Here is a 22,181-nt window from a genome sequence, read left to right as displayed (position 1 = left end):
GCACTGACAAGTGGATTTCATTTGATGAATAAAAGGTTTCAACAAATGTTCACTGATTCCCTGGGGGAACTTGAGAGAGACCTGTCAGATGGTCTATGATAGCAACATTACTTTCCTAAGGATCCTAAGGTTTTCTATGCCCGGTCACTGCACTGATATCTACAACAACAGACAAGAGCAATGGGGGTTAAGATTGCTGCTGCAGTCTAAGCACCAGGAGTCAACGCTGCTTTCTGCACACTGGCAGGAGGGAAGGCTATTTTGATAATAACTGTCCTTGAGGAAGATGTAAAGCACTACTAGTGTTACAGCTCCACACCTGCACTTGTAGCACTGGGATTGGACAGATGGACAGTGCCTGGTAACCTCAAGGACAAGACTGGGTTAACTGCCTGGGTCTACCATAAAGTGCAACGTTTTACATTTTTTTTTTAAATTTAAATTTTTATTTAGAAAAACAAGGTCAAAGTTATCAACAGATGTTATTAGGTGTTTAGCAAGCATTTTCAAGTGCTACAAAGTAACACTCTTCATTTTAAAAACAGCAACAAACCAGTACTTGCCACCATGATACAATTTAAGTTTATAAGACCAAACCTAATAGTTGTAAAATTTGTATTTATTCCTCTGAGTTTCAATAGCTTCCCAATAGTGGGTCAAACTTCTGAGGAGACAAGTGGCAATATTAAGAAACGAGAGTTTTGATAATGTCCTAACACATTAACTCGATTTTAATGATGTTCATGTGCTAATATTTAGAAGATACACATATACAACACAGTGAAGCAAGATGTTCTGGTTGACGTCATGTTGCAAAATGAGGCAAGGCTTAATAATCTACTGGAAGTGATACATACACCAAAGGTGTTTAACATTTAACTGAGTGTGAAAATTCATCGGTAACATTCAAGATTTCAAATGGAAATTAACTTTTAAGAAACTACTAACAGTCAAATGCTATCCTAGTATCAAGGAGGAAAAACACACTCATCTGCAAAGGGCACCACAACAGTCCTCCCTCATCTAACTACATTTTATAAAGGAAATCAGAGTGAGCTACAGGAGGCAGAATGCAGGACAGAGCACCCACTTCCTACTAGGGTAGGCACGATACATAAAATCCGTCATCTTCTCATTAAGTCCTATTATTTGAGAAAATAATTTAATGTCATACAATGTTGTTTATGTTACCATCTACCATTTTATTATTTTTAAATGAGCTAATACATAAATATTCAAACACCAACAGTTACAGCACATATAAACTGAAGCTCTGTGGAGTCTAAGTTTAAAGAGTACTAAGGGGTCTCAAAGCCACAGAACTTGAGAACTGCTGTATAAAAAAGTATAATCCATGTACTGGCTAAATGCCTAGACCTAGTGGGATTCCCAAGTTTAAAATTGAAAGAAACCGTATTACATATTCAGGGAAAATATTGGCACTTTTCAGGGAAACTATAGAGAAAGAAGTCCGCAAGCAAAGAACAAGGAACTGGCTTAAGAAATGAAAGATGGTTGGGATATAGGAAGGGTGGATACAGGAGCAGCGAAGTATATATCCTAACTAAGGGAGTCATCTTAGAGTTGGCAAGAGACTTGACTCTAGAGGGGCTCGCAGGTGTCCAGGGAGATGTCCCCAGCTGGTACCTTGGGCAACTGAGGAGAGGGAACCTGAAATGACCCTATCCTATACTGATGAATATCTTGCATATCACCTTAGAACCTTCATCTGGCGATGGATCGAGAGAGAGACAGAGACCCAATTTGGAGCAACGGTCTGAACTCTTAAGGTCGAAATGAGGAGCAGAAAGAGGGAGAACATGAGCAAGGAAGTCAGGACCACGAGAGGTGCACCCACCCACTGTGACAGTGGATCTGATCTATTGGGAGCCCACCAAGGCCAGATGGACTGGGACCGAATAAGCACGGGTTGAAACTGGACTCTCTGAACATGGCGGACAATGAAGGCTGATGAGAAGCCAAGGACAATGGCGCTAGGTTTCGATCCTAATACATGAATTGGCTTTGTGGGAGCTTAGCCTGTTTGGATGCTCACCTTCCTGGACCTAGATAGAAGTGGGAGGACCTTGGTCTTCCCGCAGGGCAGGGAATTTGGACTGCTCTTCAATATCGAGAGGGAGAGGGAATGGAGTGGGGGGAGGAGAAAAGGAGTGGGGATAGGGGGAGGGGAGTGGAGGGAGGGGGCAATATGTGGGAGGAGGGGGAGGGAAATGGGAAACGGGGAGCAGGTGGAAATTTTAATTAAAAAAAGAATAAAAATAAATAAATAATAAAAAAAAAGAAATGAAAGCCTAAGTGGAAAAGGAGCCGGTCCCGTGGCAGGGGAAAGGGAAGGAGCCGGTCCTGTGGCAGGGGAAAGGAAAGGAGCCGGTCCTGTGGCAGGGGAAAGCGTGGAATTTGCATCAAAGAAATCTGTTTGTGGTACCGTAGTTTTCGCATAGCGCATAGAAGACTTTCTGAACCCTTCTATTACAATTAAAGCACAGAAAAAGTAGATGACAGAGTTCAGCGACTCACTCTATGCGGCAACTTCCAGAGTAGTAAGCTGTTCTCAGATAATATCACAGCCCACAGTAAACAAACCATAAACCATCACAAGTAGGACCTGGAAAACAACTACCTCTGTCTAAATACCTATTCACGGCAATACAAAGTATTTCTTCTCTAGTAACTTGACTCTTCTATCAAACAATTTGTTCCAGGCTCTCTAGCTAGTAATGGAAAAGACGAAAGACAACTGAAAGTCTGTCCGAAGTTCCAACTTACAGTACGCTACAGACATACAAAGAATAATCAGCTCAGCAACCACTCAGACACAGACACTGTGGTGAACGTCAGAACAGCGATCTACCATCAAGAGAAGACAGGGTGTGACACTTCGTTAGCAAACAGCACTCAGTTGTGCGGCCCTGAGCGAGGTGTAGGAAAATACCCAATAAAGGCCACTGGTAATCTAGCGGAGTTTCTTAAGACAGGTGGAAGAAGGGGGACTTCAGAATTCTGAATGAATTTATACCAGGAGCAACCTCCACAAATAAAGTTAATTCATGAGGAAGCAAGGAGCAGGCTTCACTGGAGCTGAGCTTTAGTCTGGGGAGAATCAGTGGTTGCCTCTACTGATCCAAGCTACATTGTCAAATTTTACATACCCTTTTTAATAGCTTTGTACTTCTCTTCATTCTCCATAAAATTAGGATCCATCTTGAAAACATCTTAAAAAATAAACAATTTAAGCGTTAATTTCTTGCACACGCTGGTGTCCCACCTCCTGTTTTTGCACACCCTAGGCTTACTAAGAACATCTTCTGGATTGTAGTCATCCTCCAAGGGGAGCATGTGGGTAAACTGATCATCCTCTTCCACTAAATCAAGCCCGTCCAGAATAACAGGGTGGTCCTTGAATCCGTCCTTCCGTACAGCAAACATCACTTCAATCATGTACTGAACTCTTTTGTCAATCTCAGACTCATGCAGGATGTTTCGCAGGCGTTCAAAGATGGCTGAAGTTAAAAGCAAAAATAATAATAAAAAACAACACTAACACTAGAGTAAAAATACATAAGACCATACGAACCAAGGATGTGCATTTACCATTGATGCCTCTTGGTGACACCTGGGTTAATTTGAGGCCACACTCCTTGAGAAAGCCGATAGCTACCTCGACGCTGTCATCTGTTGGTCTCTCCAGCAGCAAGGTGAGCATCTCTAGGCACAGAACCTCATGTGCCTTAACAGAAGAATCCAGGCACACGGGAGAGACAAAATAGTTTTCTATTATTAACCTGCTACTGACAAGCTCTTAAACATAAACTATATATGAGTATAATGCACACATCTTAACTCATTTCACTCAACAGAAAGAAGCATCTCGTTTATGTCTACAAGGAGATTTATTTTGATTTATTTACTTATTTATTAAGAAGAGGAAATCAGATCCCTTGGGATTGGAGTTACAGATGGTTGTGAGTGCTGGGAACTCAGGTCCTCTGGATGAACAGGTGCAGTGCTCTTAACCACTGAGTCAGCTCTCCAGCCCCAATTCTTTCTTTGCTATCTTTTTCATGACCACAACTTTTTATATCAGCTCCCCAATTCAATCTACTACACAATTCTACTAAATTCTACTATTTACTATTTAGTAGAATATATAAAAATTTATCATAAACTATCTTAAAGATTACCGATGCTAAGTTACATATCTTTTTATTTACTCATTTAGGTTAACCAGGGCCTTGTGCATGCCAGGTAAGCACATGACCACTGAGGTACAGCCCTAGTATATTCCCTCTTCATAGCTCAAACTACCTACCTGGTTCATATTTTAACATATGAACACCTCTACACATTGCCTTGTAGAGTGGGAATAAAACTGTATGACGACACAATCCTATGAAAGATTGAACTATCATTCATCAAGCTATCTATATGCCTTCATAAGCAAGGGACGTCTCTGAAACAGCAAGAGGAGTCTAAACCTCAATTCAAGAGAATACGTCCACATTGTACAAATTAGAACCATACTACTTTTTAAGAGGGAGGAGTAGGGTAGTCACACATCATTCTAAGAAAATCTTTACATCTAACTGGGAAGGTGAAAATATTTAATATTTTGACTGTTTGATGTTAATGAAAAAAATTTTTAATAGTAAATAGTAAAATTTCAAAAGCAGAACTATGTATCTGTTGTTACAGATAGAGACTGTTTCTCTGCTCTTTAATTGGTTAAAATGTAAAGATTTCCAAGAGCAGATGCTGGGAAGATCTAAACTTCAGTGCTAGAGAAATAAGATTAAGTGCACATTAGAATCCTTCCGCATACGTGGGTGTTACAGTAAGAATGATGGCACATACGGAAAAATCTTTGAGTAGTTTTATTCTCAAGGCTGAGTAAAAGGCAAATATGAAAGAGAAAAGTAGATGAATACAAAAATTAAAACCAAACAAAATGACAGAATTATATGCATTCAAAATAGATCAAAATCATTCAGCCTACTGTGTTTCACAAATATGTGTCTGGTTAAAAAATTTATGATCGTCTCAGGAAGACTTGGTATAAAGGAAAGAAAAAGTAAAGTAAAAGATGTCAATTATCTAATCTATAATCTCATAAACTGGCCCTAATTATAAATGACTACAACATTAAAATGAATTTTCTTTATATCAAATTTAATTTTTTAAATAATTAGCATTTTCATTAACTTTAATGTATAGCTTCTGTTATAAGTGTGCATAATCAGGACTAAGTAAAACCAGACAAAATATTAAGTCCACCTCAATTTTTTAATCTCGAAAATTAAAAAATAAATGGAGCCACAATAAAATTTTCCTATATGCTATCTTTAGGGACGACACAGTAACTTTAAAACAAATTAACATGGGCTGGGGATGTTGTACTCAGTTGGCAGAATGCTTGCCTAGCGTGCGGAAAACCCTGAGAGTGATCCTCAATACTGCACAAATCCAAGCACTCAGGACAGAGGAGCTAAGCGGGAGGATCAGAACTTCAAGGCCAGCCTTGACTAATAGTGAGTTTACATGGATATAGGGAAGGAAGACACAGACAAACAAAATCCATCTTGCTGATGGGACAATGGGTAAGGGGTACACAGCAGGGGCCCCTAAACAGCTCATGCGCCGGTTTCTGTGCTAGGCTGAGCACTGCACTCGGGGTCGTGTAACAGGACGATGTCCAGGAAGCAAGGCCATTCTATAAGAGTGGCAGAAACGCTACACAACAAGAGAAGGGCGGGTCTGCTGACGCACTTGTCTGGGATGAGCTGCTCACACCACATCACTTCTTTACTCGGTGGGCATGAGCAGCAGGCCAAGAAAGGAGTGGAAGAGACAAGGAAAAAAGGACTTAGTTAAACTCTACACAGAATAACAGTGTTCAGTCACATCAGCCTAAACAACATTGAACAACATTCAGATTATCTCCACACTCAAGAATATTAGTGCATTTAAACCACTTTCACAACTGAGATCTCATCCAATGTGATCAAAGACTATGATGCAGGGAAGTGGTACCAAGACCATGGTCTTATGCCACTGAATTCCAGCAGATTTTAAAGACAATTACTTACCACATTTTGGTTAATAAGATGTGCCACAAATTTAGAAGCAGTCAGGCAAAGTTGCTGAAAAGTGAAAGGAAAGACAGTTAAACCATCAACTATAATCAATTTTCCTGTATCTATAAAATCTATAGTGGATTACCATGCTCTGTAAGGGAGCACACGGGATGATTTTTATCCAGCAGTAATGCACATGAATTAGCTTTGAAAACTGCTAAGTACACAGTCAGGCATCATCTTCGTGGCCAGAGGATGTGTAGGAGAATGAGCAGTTCTCATGGAGCACATGTAAATGTACCCCTGTGTACAAACCAGCACGCTAACTTTCACTGAGGTTGGTTTACTGGCCTGACCTCACGTGACAGTCTACTAAAAACCACACATACCTTATCATTCCTTCGATATCCTTTCCGGAAATTAAGAATTAGTCTCTTGAGGATTAATTCTCCAATCTGTGGGAATTTTGAGTTGATTATTGCCACCAAAGCTGCATAGACATGAGTGAAGATTGGAGACGCACTCTGCGCCTGCAGAACAGACCTGGACAGCAGGCCTCTGCCCAAAACACGAGAAAAGCAGAGTCAGGAAAACACGTAAAATCAAGGAGAACTATTCCGGCATGAATAAAAGTTAATTTACAACTAAATCTTTAGTGCTTTTCCTGGAAAAAGAGCTCACTTTGGCAACCGATAAAAAGTGCTTTTGAACAGAAAAGGAGGTGCCTAGTCTCACTGCACCTTGACGTCCCGGAGCTGGCTGATATCCATGGGAGGCCCGCCCTTTTCTGAAGACAAACAAAGGAGAGGTGGGGGAAGGGGATTGGAGAAGAGGAGGTCGGGGAAATACTGGTTGGGCTATAAAAACAAAAACGGAAACAAACAAACAACAACAAAATGCTTTTATGCCAGACATGGAGGCACACACCTTTAATCCCAGCACTCGGGAGGCAGAGGCTAGCAGATCTCTGAGTTTGAAACCTGCCTGGTCTACCAAGCTAGTTACAGGACAGTCAGGGGCACACAAACAAATCCTGCCTCAGGAGTTCAGTGGTGCTTTCATGAAAACAAATTTGTGCTTTTTGTAAAATGAGAATAATTTTTTTCAAAAATTCCTTTCTAAATATAATCCTTTTCCTATTCACATTTCATCTAATCACGACTATAAGGATTAGGGAAAGGGAAAGCATGATCAAAACATACTGCAGGAAAAATTTTTTCAGTAAACCAAACCCAAAAAGGAGTAGAGTAAAAACAAACTATTTTGATGAGTGTAAAATTTAGACAACATAAAAATTCTGCCATGGGTCCATCATTTGTCTAAAATAACTCTGTGATGGACATATCCCTTTGGAATAATTACAGAGGAACAAAAGGAAAGCCATGGAGGGACGATGGGACGACAGTGAAGGAGACTCACTAGAACAACTGTCATGTTTGTGTAAGGAAAGGAGAGACGGAGAGCAAGGCCATTTACATACTCTGAACAAAAGAGTGACAATCGCTGGACTGCTGAAGCACTGAGGAGGAAGAGAAGTGAACCCAGACTACACACAGCACATAAGCAGAGGCCATGTCTCTGCACCTGCTTGTTTTCCAGGTAAGACGCAAAGAGCTCTGCTCAAGGATGGTGGCCGGCTACCAGCCAACCTGCTCCCCAACAACACGCTCTATTTAGCTCACTCCAGTTTTCAATGACTGTAATCAGGGCAATGTGAAATGACAAGACAGCACTCAGATTTAAAAAGAATAGACAGATATGTGATATTTATTTCCCTATCTTTATTCTTTAAAAAAGTCAACAACTGCCTGAATTCAAATAGAAAATAATGATTCCCTTCATTTTCCTCCAAATTTATTGCTCCCCTTTCCCAGTCATCTCCATTCTTACTTTGCTTTAATTAAAATGGGAACTGGAATAAAGGACATAATAGAATCTCAATAGTGAGAGGCCAGACACTTCCTTTAGGAACAAGCTATGTTGCTTTTCTTACTACCCAAATTCAGTGTAATATCCATCAAAATTCTAGTGGTGTTTTTAATGGGGAAAAGAAGCTCCTAAGATTACCACAGATTATAAAAGATTCTAGGTAGCCAAGAAATCTTCAGCAGAAAGAACAAAGCAGGAGGCACCATATCACCCACTTCACAACTGACTATTGCTACACAAGCCACAGTCATCAGAACAGCAGGGCACGGGCACCAAGCTCTAGGGAAGCCAACAGAGAATAGAACAGAGCACCTAGAGGGAAATTCATATTTAAATCTAATTGTTTTTCACAGAAGCATCAAAACACACAATTATAAAGGTAGTCTATTCAAGAGTAGTGGTAGAAAAACCAGCCATCAACATGTGGAAGAATAAAAGTGTACCTTAACCTTAAGCAACACAAAGCAACCTAAAACTGATTAATAAACAGAAAAACAATCTGTACAACTACTTGGGGAAGTTCCATATTTGTCTGGATTGATACAATTTAAAACATAACTCCAAAATCACAAGTAACCCAAGAAAACTTGTCATTTGAGACCTCATTAATCCTAAAAGACTTCTGGACAGTGAAAGAAACCACGAGAATCAAATATGGAAAGAGAAGGAGCTACAAGCCAAGTCCAATAAGGAGCTACAATCCAAAATACACAAGGAAATCAGAGAAGCCAACAGGAATAAGCCATAAAATCGACACATCTAAACGGACATTTCTCCAGACTATACATAGGTGACACCATGCAGCATCGTCTATCACCAGACAGAGTACAGCCACAGGATCTACCAGCTCATCCCTGGTACAATGAATGTCATAACAGCGACAAAGACGAGTGTTTCCAAGGCTGCAGAGAACAGGGAGCACGTGTGCACTGTGACTTGGCATACACAATAATGCAGAGGGCAGGGAAAACACGAAGCCACGGAGCCACACACCACACCCCTACAGCACTCTCCACAACAGCCAGATGGAGCTGCACACCAGAGTAACAAAGACAATTCACATGCACACAATGGATGCTGCTGAGCTCTAGGGAAGAGATCCTGACACTTGTGACTACACAGGATGTAGGGTCAAAGCATCACAGGTAGTAACAAATTCATGAAGATTTTATGTCAACTGAAACAAAGTGGTTTGAAACAGCATATTTTAATAATTATTATGCCTTAGCAGCTTCGTTTGTCATAGCCAAAACCTGGAAACAACCTAAATGCCCCTCAACCGAAGGATGGATAAGAAAAATGTGGTACATTTACACAATGGAGCACTATACAGCAGGAAAAAACGACAGCTTGAATTTTGCAGGAAAATGGATGGAGCTAGAAAACATTATTTTTAAATAGAGTGAGGTAACCCAGACACAGAAAGACAATTATCACATGTACTCAGTCATAGGTGTTTTTAAACATAAAGCAAAGAAAGCCAGCCTACAAACCACAATCCCAGAAAACTTAGACAACAATGAGGACACTAAGAGAGACTTACATTGATCTAATCTACATGAGAAATAGAAAAAGACAAGATCTCCTGAGTAAATTGGGACCATGGGGACCTTGGGGGAGGGTTGAAGGGGGGAGGGGAAAGGCAGGGAGGGAAGGAGAGAAAAATGTAGAGCTCAATAAATATCAATAAAAAATTAAAATAAAAAAATAAAAAATTATTATTATGCCTTACAGATTTAATTATATTTAAATGTCTGTGCAAAACTATGCTGTAAAATCAAATCTCAAAAAATAAACATTGACTATAAACCTTGAACAACATGATGTAAGTTATTTAATAACTATATTGTAAAAGAACTGCATTTTGAACAAACGTTTACAAACACCTTTGAAAGGAAGTAGCCTAACAAACCAGACTTACGGTTGACAGAGATGTTTCTTTGAAAACTTACTATGAGAAACACAAGGCAAATAACCAGCACTTACCTCCCTCGGACTATGTTTTCTTGAAGGAGCTCTTGGATAATAATACTTATGTTGGAGATGTTGACCTTGTTAATGAGACCATTGATTGATTTCTTCAGGGCCTCCCAGCTCATCCTCTGGTAGGCTAAGCTAAAAATTACCAAAAAAGGGAAAGTCACAAGGGACCCTGGAGCTGAGACATTGTTATAACATTCGAAAGACGCTGTTTATGCAGCTGTCCTGCTGAATGCTGGACAGCTAAGGTTTTAACTTACATTGGGGTATTTAAGCCTCACTTAGATTGTTACATTAAACCTGATAATGCCCAGGTCTTTTAAAGTTCTAAGAATGTGGTTTTTATAATTATTTCTCTTGGAAATTAACATTGGATGGAGGGATCCCTAACTTTTTCCCCACACACTTCTCTTGAAGCCTAGTGAGACCAGCAGGCTTCCTGACATGCATGAGAACAAAAGATTACAACAGATCCTGAAACAGTCCTCAAAACATGAGAAAAACATGCTTGACACGGTGTGCTCTGAGTGTCTCCAGACATGGAATTACGAGAAGCGGTAGGAGGCCAAGTACTGGTTTAGTTTCAAACAGCCTGGCCATATACAGTGTTTCACAGTAACCGCAACAAACAGGATTGGGACCATCCACTACAGTTACACTTCTAATAGAAAGAAATGCTAGAATTTAGTTGGGGACTACTAAAAATAAAATGCTTAGGTCCCCAGTACAGACTCGGGACCTGAGAGCCTGAACTCTACGTAGGAGCCTACGGAATCCTGCGTGGAGAGCAGGGGGAGCAGGGCTCGGCGGTCTTAGGTCACTGACAGTGTTTAGAGCCCAGCAAGAGGCGAGAGGCAGACTGACAGGCGCACTTGCACCTAATGTCTTGTTGTTGCTTAAAATTCTCTATTGGTCAAGCTTGCAACTGCGCACTGCACATACCTATGGCAGAGGTGACCCACTGTCCCACTGTGCACACTTGGACATGTCACCTCCTCTAGGGAAACGTGTCTGTGACTTAGTAAGATAGTGCTAGCGTGTAAGCACAACCTCCCAGGAAACTGGAAACTCCCAGCACACGCGTCTCCCAACTCTGGAGCTGTCACTCCACTCTACCAAGGATCCACCCAAAGGAAAGTCCGTAAAGTCCTCGCCATTTCTGCTTGTACCTTCCGACCATGGACAGACCTCTACTGTACACAAATTAACTCCTAGAACTGCTTACAATCGCACAAGCTGCTAACTCTTCCCCAGCCTAGGTGATGATGAAGTTTGCACTAAAGCTCTTCCCAATATCACATTTTAAATATCACTGTCAAGTTCACTAACACACAAAGAGAAACACAAGGACCCAAGTTCAATCTCTGAGTCATGTAAAATTGCCTGGCACAGCAGCACTCTGGTGATAGATATGGTAATAGAGAGACAGGTGTATCCCTGGGGCTTGTTGGCCCGCCAGTCTAACTTACTTGGCAAGTCTCAGGCCGCTGAAAAAAAACAGTCTCCAAAAAATAAATGAGTAAAAAACAGTGTCTGAGGATTAACGCTCAACACTCAAAGCCGTGCACGCATGCTCGCGCACAAACAAAGTTATGAACTAATATCAGAGTAAGCAGTATACAATGCTCCAAAGAACTTCTGAAGCCAACAAGACAAGAGGCTGTAATTTGTGGTCTCTATCGATAACAGTAAACTGGGTACTTTCTTAGAAAAATCACCACTAATTGCAGTACTCTACTCCTTGCCAATGAGGCTGCCTCTGCTTTGGAGACACAGTGCATCCACATGCCTGTTCTTATCTGTGATCTGCTCCTGCATCATCCTGAGTTTTGCGGGAGGAATATATGCTCCCCCTGTTCGGGTGAGCAGTGGATCCTGCTCATCCTTCTTCTTCTTCATGGTAGGTTCTTCCTGAGTAGAACTGTGGGTTACAGTTCGTTCTGGGCTCCTTCTTCCAGGAGATGGGGATTTCCGGGACCTTTTCCGATCCACATCTCTTTCTCTTTCTCTGCGTTTTTCTCGGTCCCTTCTGTAAAAATGGTGTAGAGGGGGTAGAAAGACATAAAATCATTCTTACAGTTAACAACACAAAATAAGTGGGACCACAGGAGAGGAAAGTGGTTCAGGATGGAGCAATACCTCCCAGAGGAAAAGATGCCTTGTTCCAGGGTTCAAGGCTTTCAAAAAGCGTCAGCCTGGAAGCAAACTGGTTAGAGAATGACGGCTGGGCAGTGGTGGCGCACACCTTTAATCCCAGCACTCAGGTGGCAGAGGCAGTGACAGAAAGATCTCTGTGAGTTTGAGGCCAGCCTGGTTTACAGAGAGTCCAGGACAGTCAGGGATACAGAGACAGAGAAACCCTGTCTCGAAAAACAAAAGGCGGAGAGGATGACATTTTCACCTAAAATATAGGTACTGCAAAACTGTGCAGGGGCATGGAGACCAGAATGACACTGTCAAGAAACAGTGAAAATCCAGCATGGCAGCAGTTGAATCACAATGAGTTTAAATCCGACTGAACTTTAAAAAGCCAACCGATATACTTCAAAATTTTTATACTGGAGATGAACATACATTTCTAAGTCGGAGAAAGTGGCATGAAAATTAAGACAAATTAGCCTGTGATGTATTTGGTCAATTGTACAAAAAACAAAAGTTTATTTTCATAATGTTAAACTTAAGTATTAATGAAATACTTAAATTTTATAAATTAATAAAAACCTAGGAGTTGAAACTGTCACTTGAAAGAATTGCTGCTTTATTAGAAGTCTCAGAAACCCCTGGTTATTAAAATGACGTGGGAAGGGTCACTTTACCTCTTCAGTTACTCTTTCCTCCGACTATGTGTTTATCTTTCCTTTAACATCTTTAAAACTCAGCTTTTTATTTTCTCTACAAACATAAGAACTTAGAAAAGACAAGCCTTGATGGTTTGTTCCTGAGAGAACAGTTTGTTCCCTTCACTTTCAGAAAATACACTGTCTTGCAAGTATTTCGATGTAAGGGCCAATGGTCAGCAAAGAGGCTGCTGCAGACTCTACCTGTGATCAGCATGGGGCATGCCCCGCAGAGTGGCTGGAACAGGAAGTGCCCAGCTCTGCAAGACTTCCCTACAGTGACCTAGCTTGCTCTCACTGTGCAGATGCTCCCAACTGAAGCGTTTGGGAAATCCTCTGAACCATTAACTTCTATATCTAAAGGAAAACCTAGTCTGCATGCCTCACTTACGGCTGCGGCCACATGAGACCTGATACTCCTACACTGGACGAAACCTAAGGAGCGGTACTGAAGTCACACAGCCAGAGTTTCGAAAACCTGTGGGCTTTGGAGTCAATATTTGATCAAGCTGAGTATCAATTATCAACCAGAAAACTTGTTGGCTGGAAGAACAGATGAACAGCCCAGTTTCCCAAGACTCAAATAAAATTCATTTATTTAGAAAAATAAACCTATAAATTAGGAATTTCATTCCCAGTATTCCTCTGCCATAATGCAGAAAGAACACGGGATAGCCAAAAACCCATGCTGCAATACAACATGCAAACCACACTGACACTAGCATGCTTCCAAACCTCCAATTACTGAGCACTTTGAGGCCTGAGTTTCTTCAGCCATGAACAGGTACTACCTACTGTATGTATCTGTTGTCTTAAGAGTTAACTCTCATGAAGCCCTTCTTAGAAGCCGGACCCTAGAAGCATGCAATCTTGCTTTAATCTTTGTTTTTACTATACTAAGTAAAGAAAAATTCGGACTGGGGATGCAACTTACTCAGCAGAGTACTGGCTAACATGTACACACCCCAGGTTAGATCCCTAGCACCACTCAAGCTGGGCTTGACAGTAATCCCAAAGCTCAGGAGGTAGACCCAAGTTGGCTATGTGAGACCCAGTCTCTAAACCAAAGCAAAACGAGGACCACATAAAGAAAAGTTAACTCATCTGCTCTTAAGATCCCCACCACTCACCGTGACTCCACGCCGTCATCGTAAGAATACCCTCTTCTTGAACGCTCATGGTCTGACCGGCTGTAATCAGAGTAATCTCTATCCCGGGGGGACCTTTCTTGTTCTGCATGTCTAACAGAGAAGAAAATCCAAATTGTCCATTAAAAGCAACTTTGTTATACTTGGAAAGTCAGATATTAGTGATGCCAAACAACGTACAATGCACAACATCGTAACCAAGTGCTCTAACTAATGGTTCACTGTGCTGGCACCCATCCACAGTCTGAATCACAAAAGCTTCCAGCACGGACACAGCAAAAACACTCCTGCAATGAAGCAGTTTACTCATCCTTCTTCACACTGCCCGTGGTGACGGGATGTATCTGGAAATTACACACGATGGGCAGCAAGGGGAGGCTATTTACAATCCTTCCTTGTGCCCACACTGTTCTTTTCAACCCACTCCAAGCATTATAATCACTGGATGTTATCCTGGAAACCACAGTGCTGGGAACACTGAACAAACAGACAAGATGAATCACGTTACAGCTACTGTTTAGTTCAAAACTCAGTAATGTCAGAGAGCATCACGGGAAGTTAAATAATAACCCAGAAGGTAATACCATTGGTGTTTCATAGACATATCTACAATTACTCTAGACTTGTGTGTGTCCGATGCTGACAGAGCGAAGGTGACTGGTGAGGGGAGTAAGTGGTCACAAACCACGACCCTGAAGCAGAGGCCCTGGGGGACACTCTGCAGAGTGGAGTAGGAAGAAAGAGCACAAGGCATCGAGGGCTTCTCCTTTAGGAACTATTTTAATGGTTCTCAGTGACACAGTGGTAGGGCTAATAAAAATGCATGATACACATTACTGGTACTATTTCTAGATTGCTCTATTTTATAATTATGCTATGATGCATATAAAATTTTAACTATAAAAGGCAGTGTGAATGTATCCATGAGCCATAACAACAAAAGCAGCACTTCAGTGTCCACCTTAAAATTAAGAATTAAGCTGGGTGGTGGCGCACGCCTTTCATCCCAGCACTCAGAGGCAGGTGGATCTCTATGAGTTTGAGGCCAGCCTGGTACAAGAGCTAGTTCCAGGACAGGCCCCAAAGCTACAGGAAAAAAAAAAAAGAAAGAAAAAAGAAAAGAAAGCCAAAACTAAATTATTTGATGAACACATTAAATTCCCGCTTGGCACACACAGCACAGTTACCTGTCTTCTGGGGAGGAGTTCCGGTGGTATGAATTGTGGCTCTCCCTTCTGTCATGACCAGAGGAATGCTTCCCAAGAGAAAAGAAAGAAGAATGCTTCAAAACCAGCTATCTTAAAAATATATAAACATTATCTGTCTCAGCAAACTAGCAGTACTTCAGAAATTACTTAAAAATTTTATCTCACTTAAATACTATCATGTGGATATATGTCTATGATGTATGTGTGAGAGAGACTGTAGACACACATGTTCCATGACACACATGTGGAGGTCAAAAGAAAACCTAGAAACTGATTCTCTTCTTTCAAGAGTTCCAGGGATCAAACCCTGGCTGTCAGGCTTATATAGCATAGGAAGAAGATGGGCAGAGCATAAAAATAATAAGCATGTAAGCCTGAAAGCCCAAGATCAATTCTTAAAACCCACATTAAAAAATAAATCCATAAATAAATAAACCACTGACTGCGGCAGGTGGCACACGTCTGTACTTCCGGAACTCCTACGGTGTGTGTGGGAGGTAGAGATTTAAGAAGAGGCCAGACTGCAGCATAGTGGCAGAATTAACAAGAGAAGACCCTGCCTCTCACAAACACAACCAATAAATCTTAAAAAAAAAAAAAAAAGCAGTGAAGCAGACAGCTCAGTATGTACGATATCAGTTTTATAAAACTTTATACCAAAATGCTGAGCCCAGGGCTGAAGTTGTAGCCCACTGCGAAGCATCTGCTCAGCTTGACTGAGGACCCGCACCCAGCAACTCCCCATACCCCAACACCCCAAGCCAAATACATGCTACAAGATCCACCAAATTCAACAGTAATTACTAATAATAATTACTAATTACTTATTATGAGCCACATAATATTTCCCATGAGCCCTTAACATTTCCTGTGTAGTCATTCAGAAGGACACAAACACAAGAAAGACTCAGGGAACAGAAGATGTTCACACTTAGGAGTTATTTCTAGAGAGTGTTTACAGATTTGTATATTAAACCATATATTGGAGAGAGAAAAAACACAGACAACGGAGACATAGGAGGAGACAGATAACAATAAAACTATCCTATCCCCACTTTCTTTTACAAGTGAGGCAATTATTTTGACTACATTAGGAAGACAGCCTCAATTCCGTGCTAATGATTTTAACACATCTCCGCAACAGCTGTTGTGGACAAGAGGGAGAAGCCAAAAACACAGAAGCGGTGAATCAGGGGGATTATGTAAATACGACCAAGTAACAAATGACTGGCACATTACAGGAAAGCTCGCGTGAGATCTTCAGTAGGGAACAACCACCGTGGCCCACAGCTCTGAGTGACCATGATTTGCATGGAGTTTTAATGGTGATAGGTCACAAAATTAAAAAAAAAACAAAAAAAAACTGTAGGTATAACCCAAATTAAAAAATCCCTTGTTATAGTTTTAAATTAATACAATAGTTAAGAAAGGAATACAGTCAAACTTTCTTTCAAAAATTCCAAATTTGACCAGGTAATGGTGATGCGCGCCTTTAGTCCCAACACTCGGTAGGCAGAGGCAGGCAGATCTCTGTGAGTTTGGGCCAGCCTGGTCTACAGAGTGAGTTCCAGGACAGATTCCAAAGCTATCCAGAGAGACTCTGCCTTGAAAAACCATCTCCAAATTTGTTAACAGAACAAAATCAGGTGGCACTGTTCAGTCATTCAGTGTAAGGATCGCAGGGAACAGAACGCGGAAGTGGGTGGAGCAAGGGCCCAAGTCCCCATGGCTCCAAGCATCTCTAGTAGGCCCAGCGATGTCTGCAGGGAGGATGGAGAGAATGGCTCCTGCCACATGAGTGAATTGCTAACGGCTAATTCAAATAAGAGATGGAGGTAGACAGAATACAACTGGCCACTGAGTCTGAAGGACATGCTACCTACTCCTTGCCTGGTGTGGTATCACAGAAGAGGGACCACTGAAGAAAGCAGGAAGCATCTGAGAACGGTTACATGTTTCTCTCCCCGTCTGAGTACCAGTCAAAAGAAGAGTGCTTGCAGAAGGCTCAAAAACAGTTCTCACGAGTGCCCGTTCTCTTGCTGACACCAGTTTTTAACATTCAGTCAACTACCTACTGAGTCTTCAAGAAATTAACGGTAGATGAATGCTGCACCACTGAACACAGATCCCAATGCAGCAGATGGCAGACAGCCACAGGAAAGAATCTACGGACAGGGTCAGCTTAGTGCGGCCCTGGCGATGGAAATGCGTAAGGAGGCCGGAGGGTCTTACACCCTGAGAACGGAAAGGATGGCGGGGCAGCTTTGACAAGCACATGCCCTGTACAGGCCTACGAGTCAGTCCACTTTTCTCTTAGGGAAGTTTAGGGGTACAGTGGAGTAGAGGAGGGATGTGTGCATGTATCTGTAATAAATAAAAATACATCCTCCCTTTGACTCCATAGCCCAGCAAAGAGTACACTGGTTGTTCAAGCACACACGGGATAGAAGTCCAGTGATTTGTTGTCTTTCCAAGACCACTCACAGGCAGACTTCGAAAGCTCATGACTTACTGTTCCTGTCACTGCTCTGACCTCACGTTCTGCAACTCTCTCCTCGTCATCTGCTCCAGTCACACCAGACTCTGGCAACTCACTTCCTGTCCCCACTTTCTGGCAGTTTCTTCCCCTGGATATCTACAAGGTTAACTCTCTTGCTTCCAGGAAGACCCCCTCACATGACTGACTGCCCTGCTTCACAGCACATCCTACCTGCCTCCCTACTAAAAGCTGCAGCACACCCACCTCCTTACCCTGCCCTGCTTCTCCTCTCCACAGCTCCAACCTTACAGCAACTTTCTAACACGGTGCATCGCTCATTGTTACATCACACTTATGATCTGCTTACTGCTTCCTCACACCTAGAAGGAAACCCGAAGAAGGGTGTGTAACACTACTCTGTTAAAAGCACTTGGAGGAGTCACTGTCACTTGGAGGAGTCACTGTAACATTCAGTTCACTCTTCATTTGATGAATAAACAAATGTCTACAGTAAAGAACACAGAAGCCCACGTCCTCACATGAACAAACTGGCCAGTCATGAAGGAATCGAGACTGAGCGAAGGAAGGAGTTACTCGCCTTGCGCATCACTCAGGGAAGTACGCTTCTTGAGAACGATGTTAGTCAGCACTGTTTCCATTATTTGTTATCCCTTTTTACACATGTACACATCCAAGTGATTCATGGAGAACTGGATGTATGCAGTTACGTATATCTGTGTACACACACACACACACATGCAGTTACGTATATCTGTGTACACACACACACACACACACACACACACACACGATAGCCAGCATGTTTTCTCAACTGCCCCTCTGCTCAATACCTGCTCCACGCTAAAACTGTGTCTAACTCTACAAATGCACTGTTAAAGGGCAGGGCGTGGCTGACCATAGCTGACATCTTTAGCTTAGGTTCAAACACTTACTTTCACGTGGGCCATACTACTTTTTATTTGCAAGTGTCAGGTGACCAAATAAACTCGACTCCTCCGGTTGGTTCAAGACACACGCACTCAATGGTCTGATTTCCTTGACAGTTTCCTTTTGCTGTCTCCACGCATCACCTAAAGAACAGTAACAAGAGCTTGTTAACGATGGTCAACAGTACAACAGCATGTTCTTTCTACACGTCAGGCCCCGAGCACTTCACTGTCAACAGTGCAATGGCATGTTCTTTCTGTATGTCAGGCCCCGACCACTTCATTGTCAACAGTACAACGGCATGTTCTTTCTACACGTCAGGCCCCGACCACTTCATTGTCCTTAATTAGTAAAAAGCAGACATAGTAAGTTTATAAAATTTAATCTTTAAATAGCAGCACAAAAGGATGTGTATCTAACATGTATTAGTAAACGAGTCCAAAACCAAGAGAGCACAAATTCTAATTGGTCTTATTAATAAAATCCTGGAGTCAGATATTAGGGGATTAAGGTTGAAAAATCAAAGAAAGAGCAGCCAGTTGTAGAGGCTGAATTATGCAGGCCCATATTCCTACACTGTCTGGTAGTCAGTGAATTCTGAGCAACCTACAAGGCGCAATTTGCACCTGCCACACAGAAGGTGGCCGCCTAGCTTTTTGATAGTATAACAACCTGATGCCAACCTAAAAAATGGTCCAGATATGCTAATGTCGTTCTGCTCCTTCTATTGTAAATTAGGAGGTCACCTGGGGAAGAGGTGTTTTTCAGTCTACGTGACAAACTAGGCATAGATATGACAATAAGTATAGATGTGACTGAAGGATGTGTTACCTGTTCCCTCAGTTTACCTTGATAGAAAAGCTGTTTGGAAAATAAACGCAGGTGACTTTCAGAATGTGAATTCAGGATTTGGATGATGCCTGAAAACTCCCTCCCGAGGCTATCGTGTCAAATGTGCCTCATTTGTTCTCACACCTCCACTCTGGAACAAGAAATGTCTTATGTCTGGGCTGGTCCCCAACAGCCAGTCACTAGTTTTTACCTCTATTGAATCTTCAGACTAAAGGGGCAATCCTGTCTCTACAAATCCTCAGACTGAATGTCATGAGCTCCTGTCTCCTACTGCTTTATATTCCTCTCTCTGCCCAGCCATATCACTCCTGTCTCCATCTCCCTAGTGCTGGGATTAAAGGTGTGAGCCATCACCACTTGGCTCTGTTTCTCTTTCAGACTGATTCAATCTTGTGTAGCCCAGAGTGGCGTTGAACTCACAGAGATCCACCTGCCTCTGCCTCCTGAGTACTGGGTTTAAAGGCATGCACCACCACTGCCTGGCTTTATGTATTATAGCACAAACAAAATATCACAAAAGTCACAAACAAAATGTCACCACAAAGGTCTTATTCTGGTAGGGACCAAACTCAGTTTAAAATTAGAGGTCTTATAACACTATGATTGAAATGCTTCAGCAAGGAAAACTTAGGCTTACATAATCAAGTATTGTGTATATATAAAACAATAAACCAAGGAAACAATGCCCACCCAATGTTTCCATGTCAGTTACAAATGAAAGAGCCAATGTTTGTGCAGAACAATCATTTGAAATGCACTCCGCATGGAAATAACTCGATAAACAGAGATCTGTCCTAACCTGTTTTACTGAAGACATACGGCTCCAGATCATGCACATTTAAAGGCGAAGTATTTGGCTCTAAAAGAATGATATCTGCTCTTAATGTCTTCTGTGTGTATATGTGCATGTGTATACACGTGCCTGTGGCGGCCACAAGACAACCTCAGGTGTCTTTCCTCGGGCATCTTTTCATCCTGTTGAGAAAGGATCTCTCACTGCCTAGGAACTGCCAAGGAGGTAAGACTGGCTTGCCTGTGAATCCTGAAGAGCTGCCTGTCTCTGCCTCCTCTGTGCTGGATTACAGGCAGGAATGGTGCCTGGCTTTTCTACAGAGAGTTCTAGGAAAGTCAACCAGGGTCTTCTGCTTGCAAGGCAAGTGTTTTTTTTTTTTTTAACTGATGACATACCCAGCTGCTAATATCTTCTATTATTTTTCTGTTGAAAATATTTTAGTAATTTTTAAAAGCGCAGAATTAATTGGTAGTTATGTTCATATAGACCTGCTAATCAAAATTTTATTGTAATTATATACTCAGTTTGTGATGAGAATGAAAAATGAAAGAATTGAAAGATGCAAGGAGCAAAAGCAACTGTAGTCAGTATTAAAATAAGTGAATACAACTGGAAAAAGATGTGAGTGCTGGAAATAGAGGTTATCCGCTCTAATGCTCTTTCCAACACAAGAGCACAGAAAGGTAACTCATTTCAGCACCCTTCACACGAAATGGCAATTCGTGGTCTCTCACCTCCCTTTAGTGATGTCCCAGCTCCTAAGTCTTAGAGGGGAAGGTATAAATGCTTTCCTTAGGGCTCAGTACGCAAGAACCACTTACTCTCAGCACCTTTGGAAGCCATGGGGATCTGATTTTGCCTACTATTCATTATACAGAGTATTTTCATTAAAACCAAAAGTAGGTGTCCTGGCTAGTTTTTATGTCAACTTAACACATGCAAGTGTCATTTGAGAGGAGGGAACTTCAAATGAGAAAATGACTCCAGAGATTAAGGTATAGGCAAACAATGTAAGGCATTTTCTTAGTGATTGATGGGGGACAGCCGAGCCCACTGTGGATGGGGTCATCCCTGGGCTGGTGGTCCTTGGTTTTACAAGAAAGCAAACTGAGTGTTACAGGATATTTGATCACACTGTGAACTCCGAGATTGCATTATTTACAGGAAAACCTGGTTCTAGTTGTGCTGTGGCTCAGCCCTAACACACACCTTTAAGCCAAGAGCTTTCTGTTTATTGCAAACAGGATTAAATAAAACCAATCACAGAACCAGCAACCAGTTAACAGGTAGTGAACATAGGATTATTAAGAAAATAGCATGGAGTAACAGGGAGTCAGCAGGACAGAGAGAGACGCGCAGGAAGGGGAAGGCAGAGTCATTGGGTTTGAGTTTTCTGAGATGGCACAAAAGAAGGGAGAGGCTTCTGGGGTTGGTGGAGGACAACGGCCAACTGGGTGCTTTCTCTGCCTCTTACTGAGCCAGCAGGCTTTCACCTCAGCATCTGGTTCCCAATCTTTATTGGGAAAATCGAACAGTTGTGATTTTGTTAAAACAAACAGCTGAGCAAGCCATGAGTAGCAAGCCAGGAGGTAGCACTCCTCTAAGGCCCCTCTATCAGCTCCTGTGTCCAGCTTCCTGCCCTGTTTGAACTCCTGTCTTGGCTTCCCTCGGTGGACTGTGATCAAGATATATAAGTGAAATAAACCTTCCTTATCGAGTTGTTTTTGGTCGTGGTATTTCATTACAGCAACTGAAACCCTAACTGAGACAGTAGCATTTGTCTATGAGTATTAACATATTTAGAAGGCATTATGACGTTACCTGCTTAACTAAACAGTAAGTTCCCCAATAAGGCCCATGACTTCTCCAGCCAGCTACTTGACTGGGCTTACACTTTCATGCATGAGTTTCCTCC

At 41.9% G+C, this 22,181-nt stretch overlaps 1 protein-coding gene across 1 annotated transcript in view; it reads right to left on the bottom strand.

The window, feature by feature from the left end:
* The window catches only part of Cwc22 (CWC22 spliceosome associated protein homolog), a 32,683-nt gene extending 18,666 nt beyond the window's left edge, over positions 1 to 14,017 (bottom strand). Inside the window, exons 1-8 of the mRNA XM_057755667.1 lie at positions 13,965 to 14,017; positions 11,791 to 12,027; positions 10,008 to 10,136; positions 6,482 to 6,650; positions 6,105 to 6,158; positions 3,613 to 3,748; positions 3,315 to 3,521; positions 3,171 to 3,233 (exon numbers count right to left, since the gene is read on the bottom strand). Of these exons, the coding sequence (XP_057611650.1) occupies positions 3,171 to 3,233; positions 3,315 to 3,521; positions 3,613 to 3,748; positions 6,105 to 6,158; positions 6,482 to 6,650; positions 10,008 to 10,136; positions 11,791 to 12,027; positions 13,965 to 14,017 (1,048 nt within the window). The remainder of the gene's footprint in view (positions 1 to 3,170; positions 3,234 to 3,314; positions 3,522 to 3,612; positions 3,749 to 6,104; positions 6,159 to 6,481; positions 6,651 to 10,007; positions 10,137 to 11,790; positions 12,028 to 13,964) is intronic.
* Positions 14,018 to 22,181: the final 8,164 nt, after the last annotated feature.

Source organism: Chionomys nivalis, chromosome 22 (genome assembly GCF_950005125.1).
Source record: "Chionomys nivalis chromosome 22, mChiNiv1.1, whole genome shotgun sequence".
In the NCBI taxonomy this organism is placed as follows: Eukaryota; Metazoa; Chordata; class Mammalia; order Rodentia; family Cricetidae; genus Chionomys; species Chionomys nivalis.
This window is presented reverse-complemented; position numbering and strand designations above follow the sequence as displayed.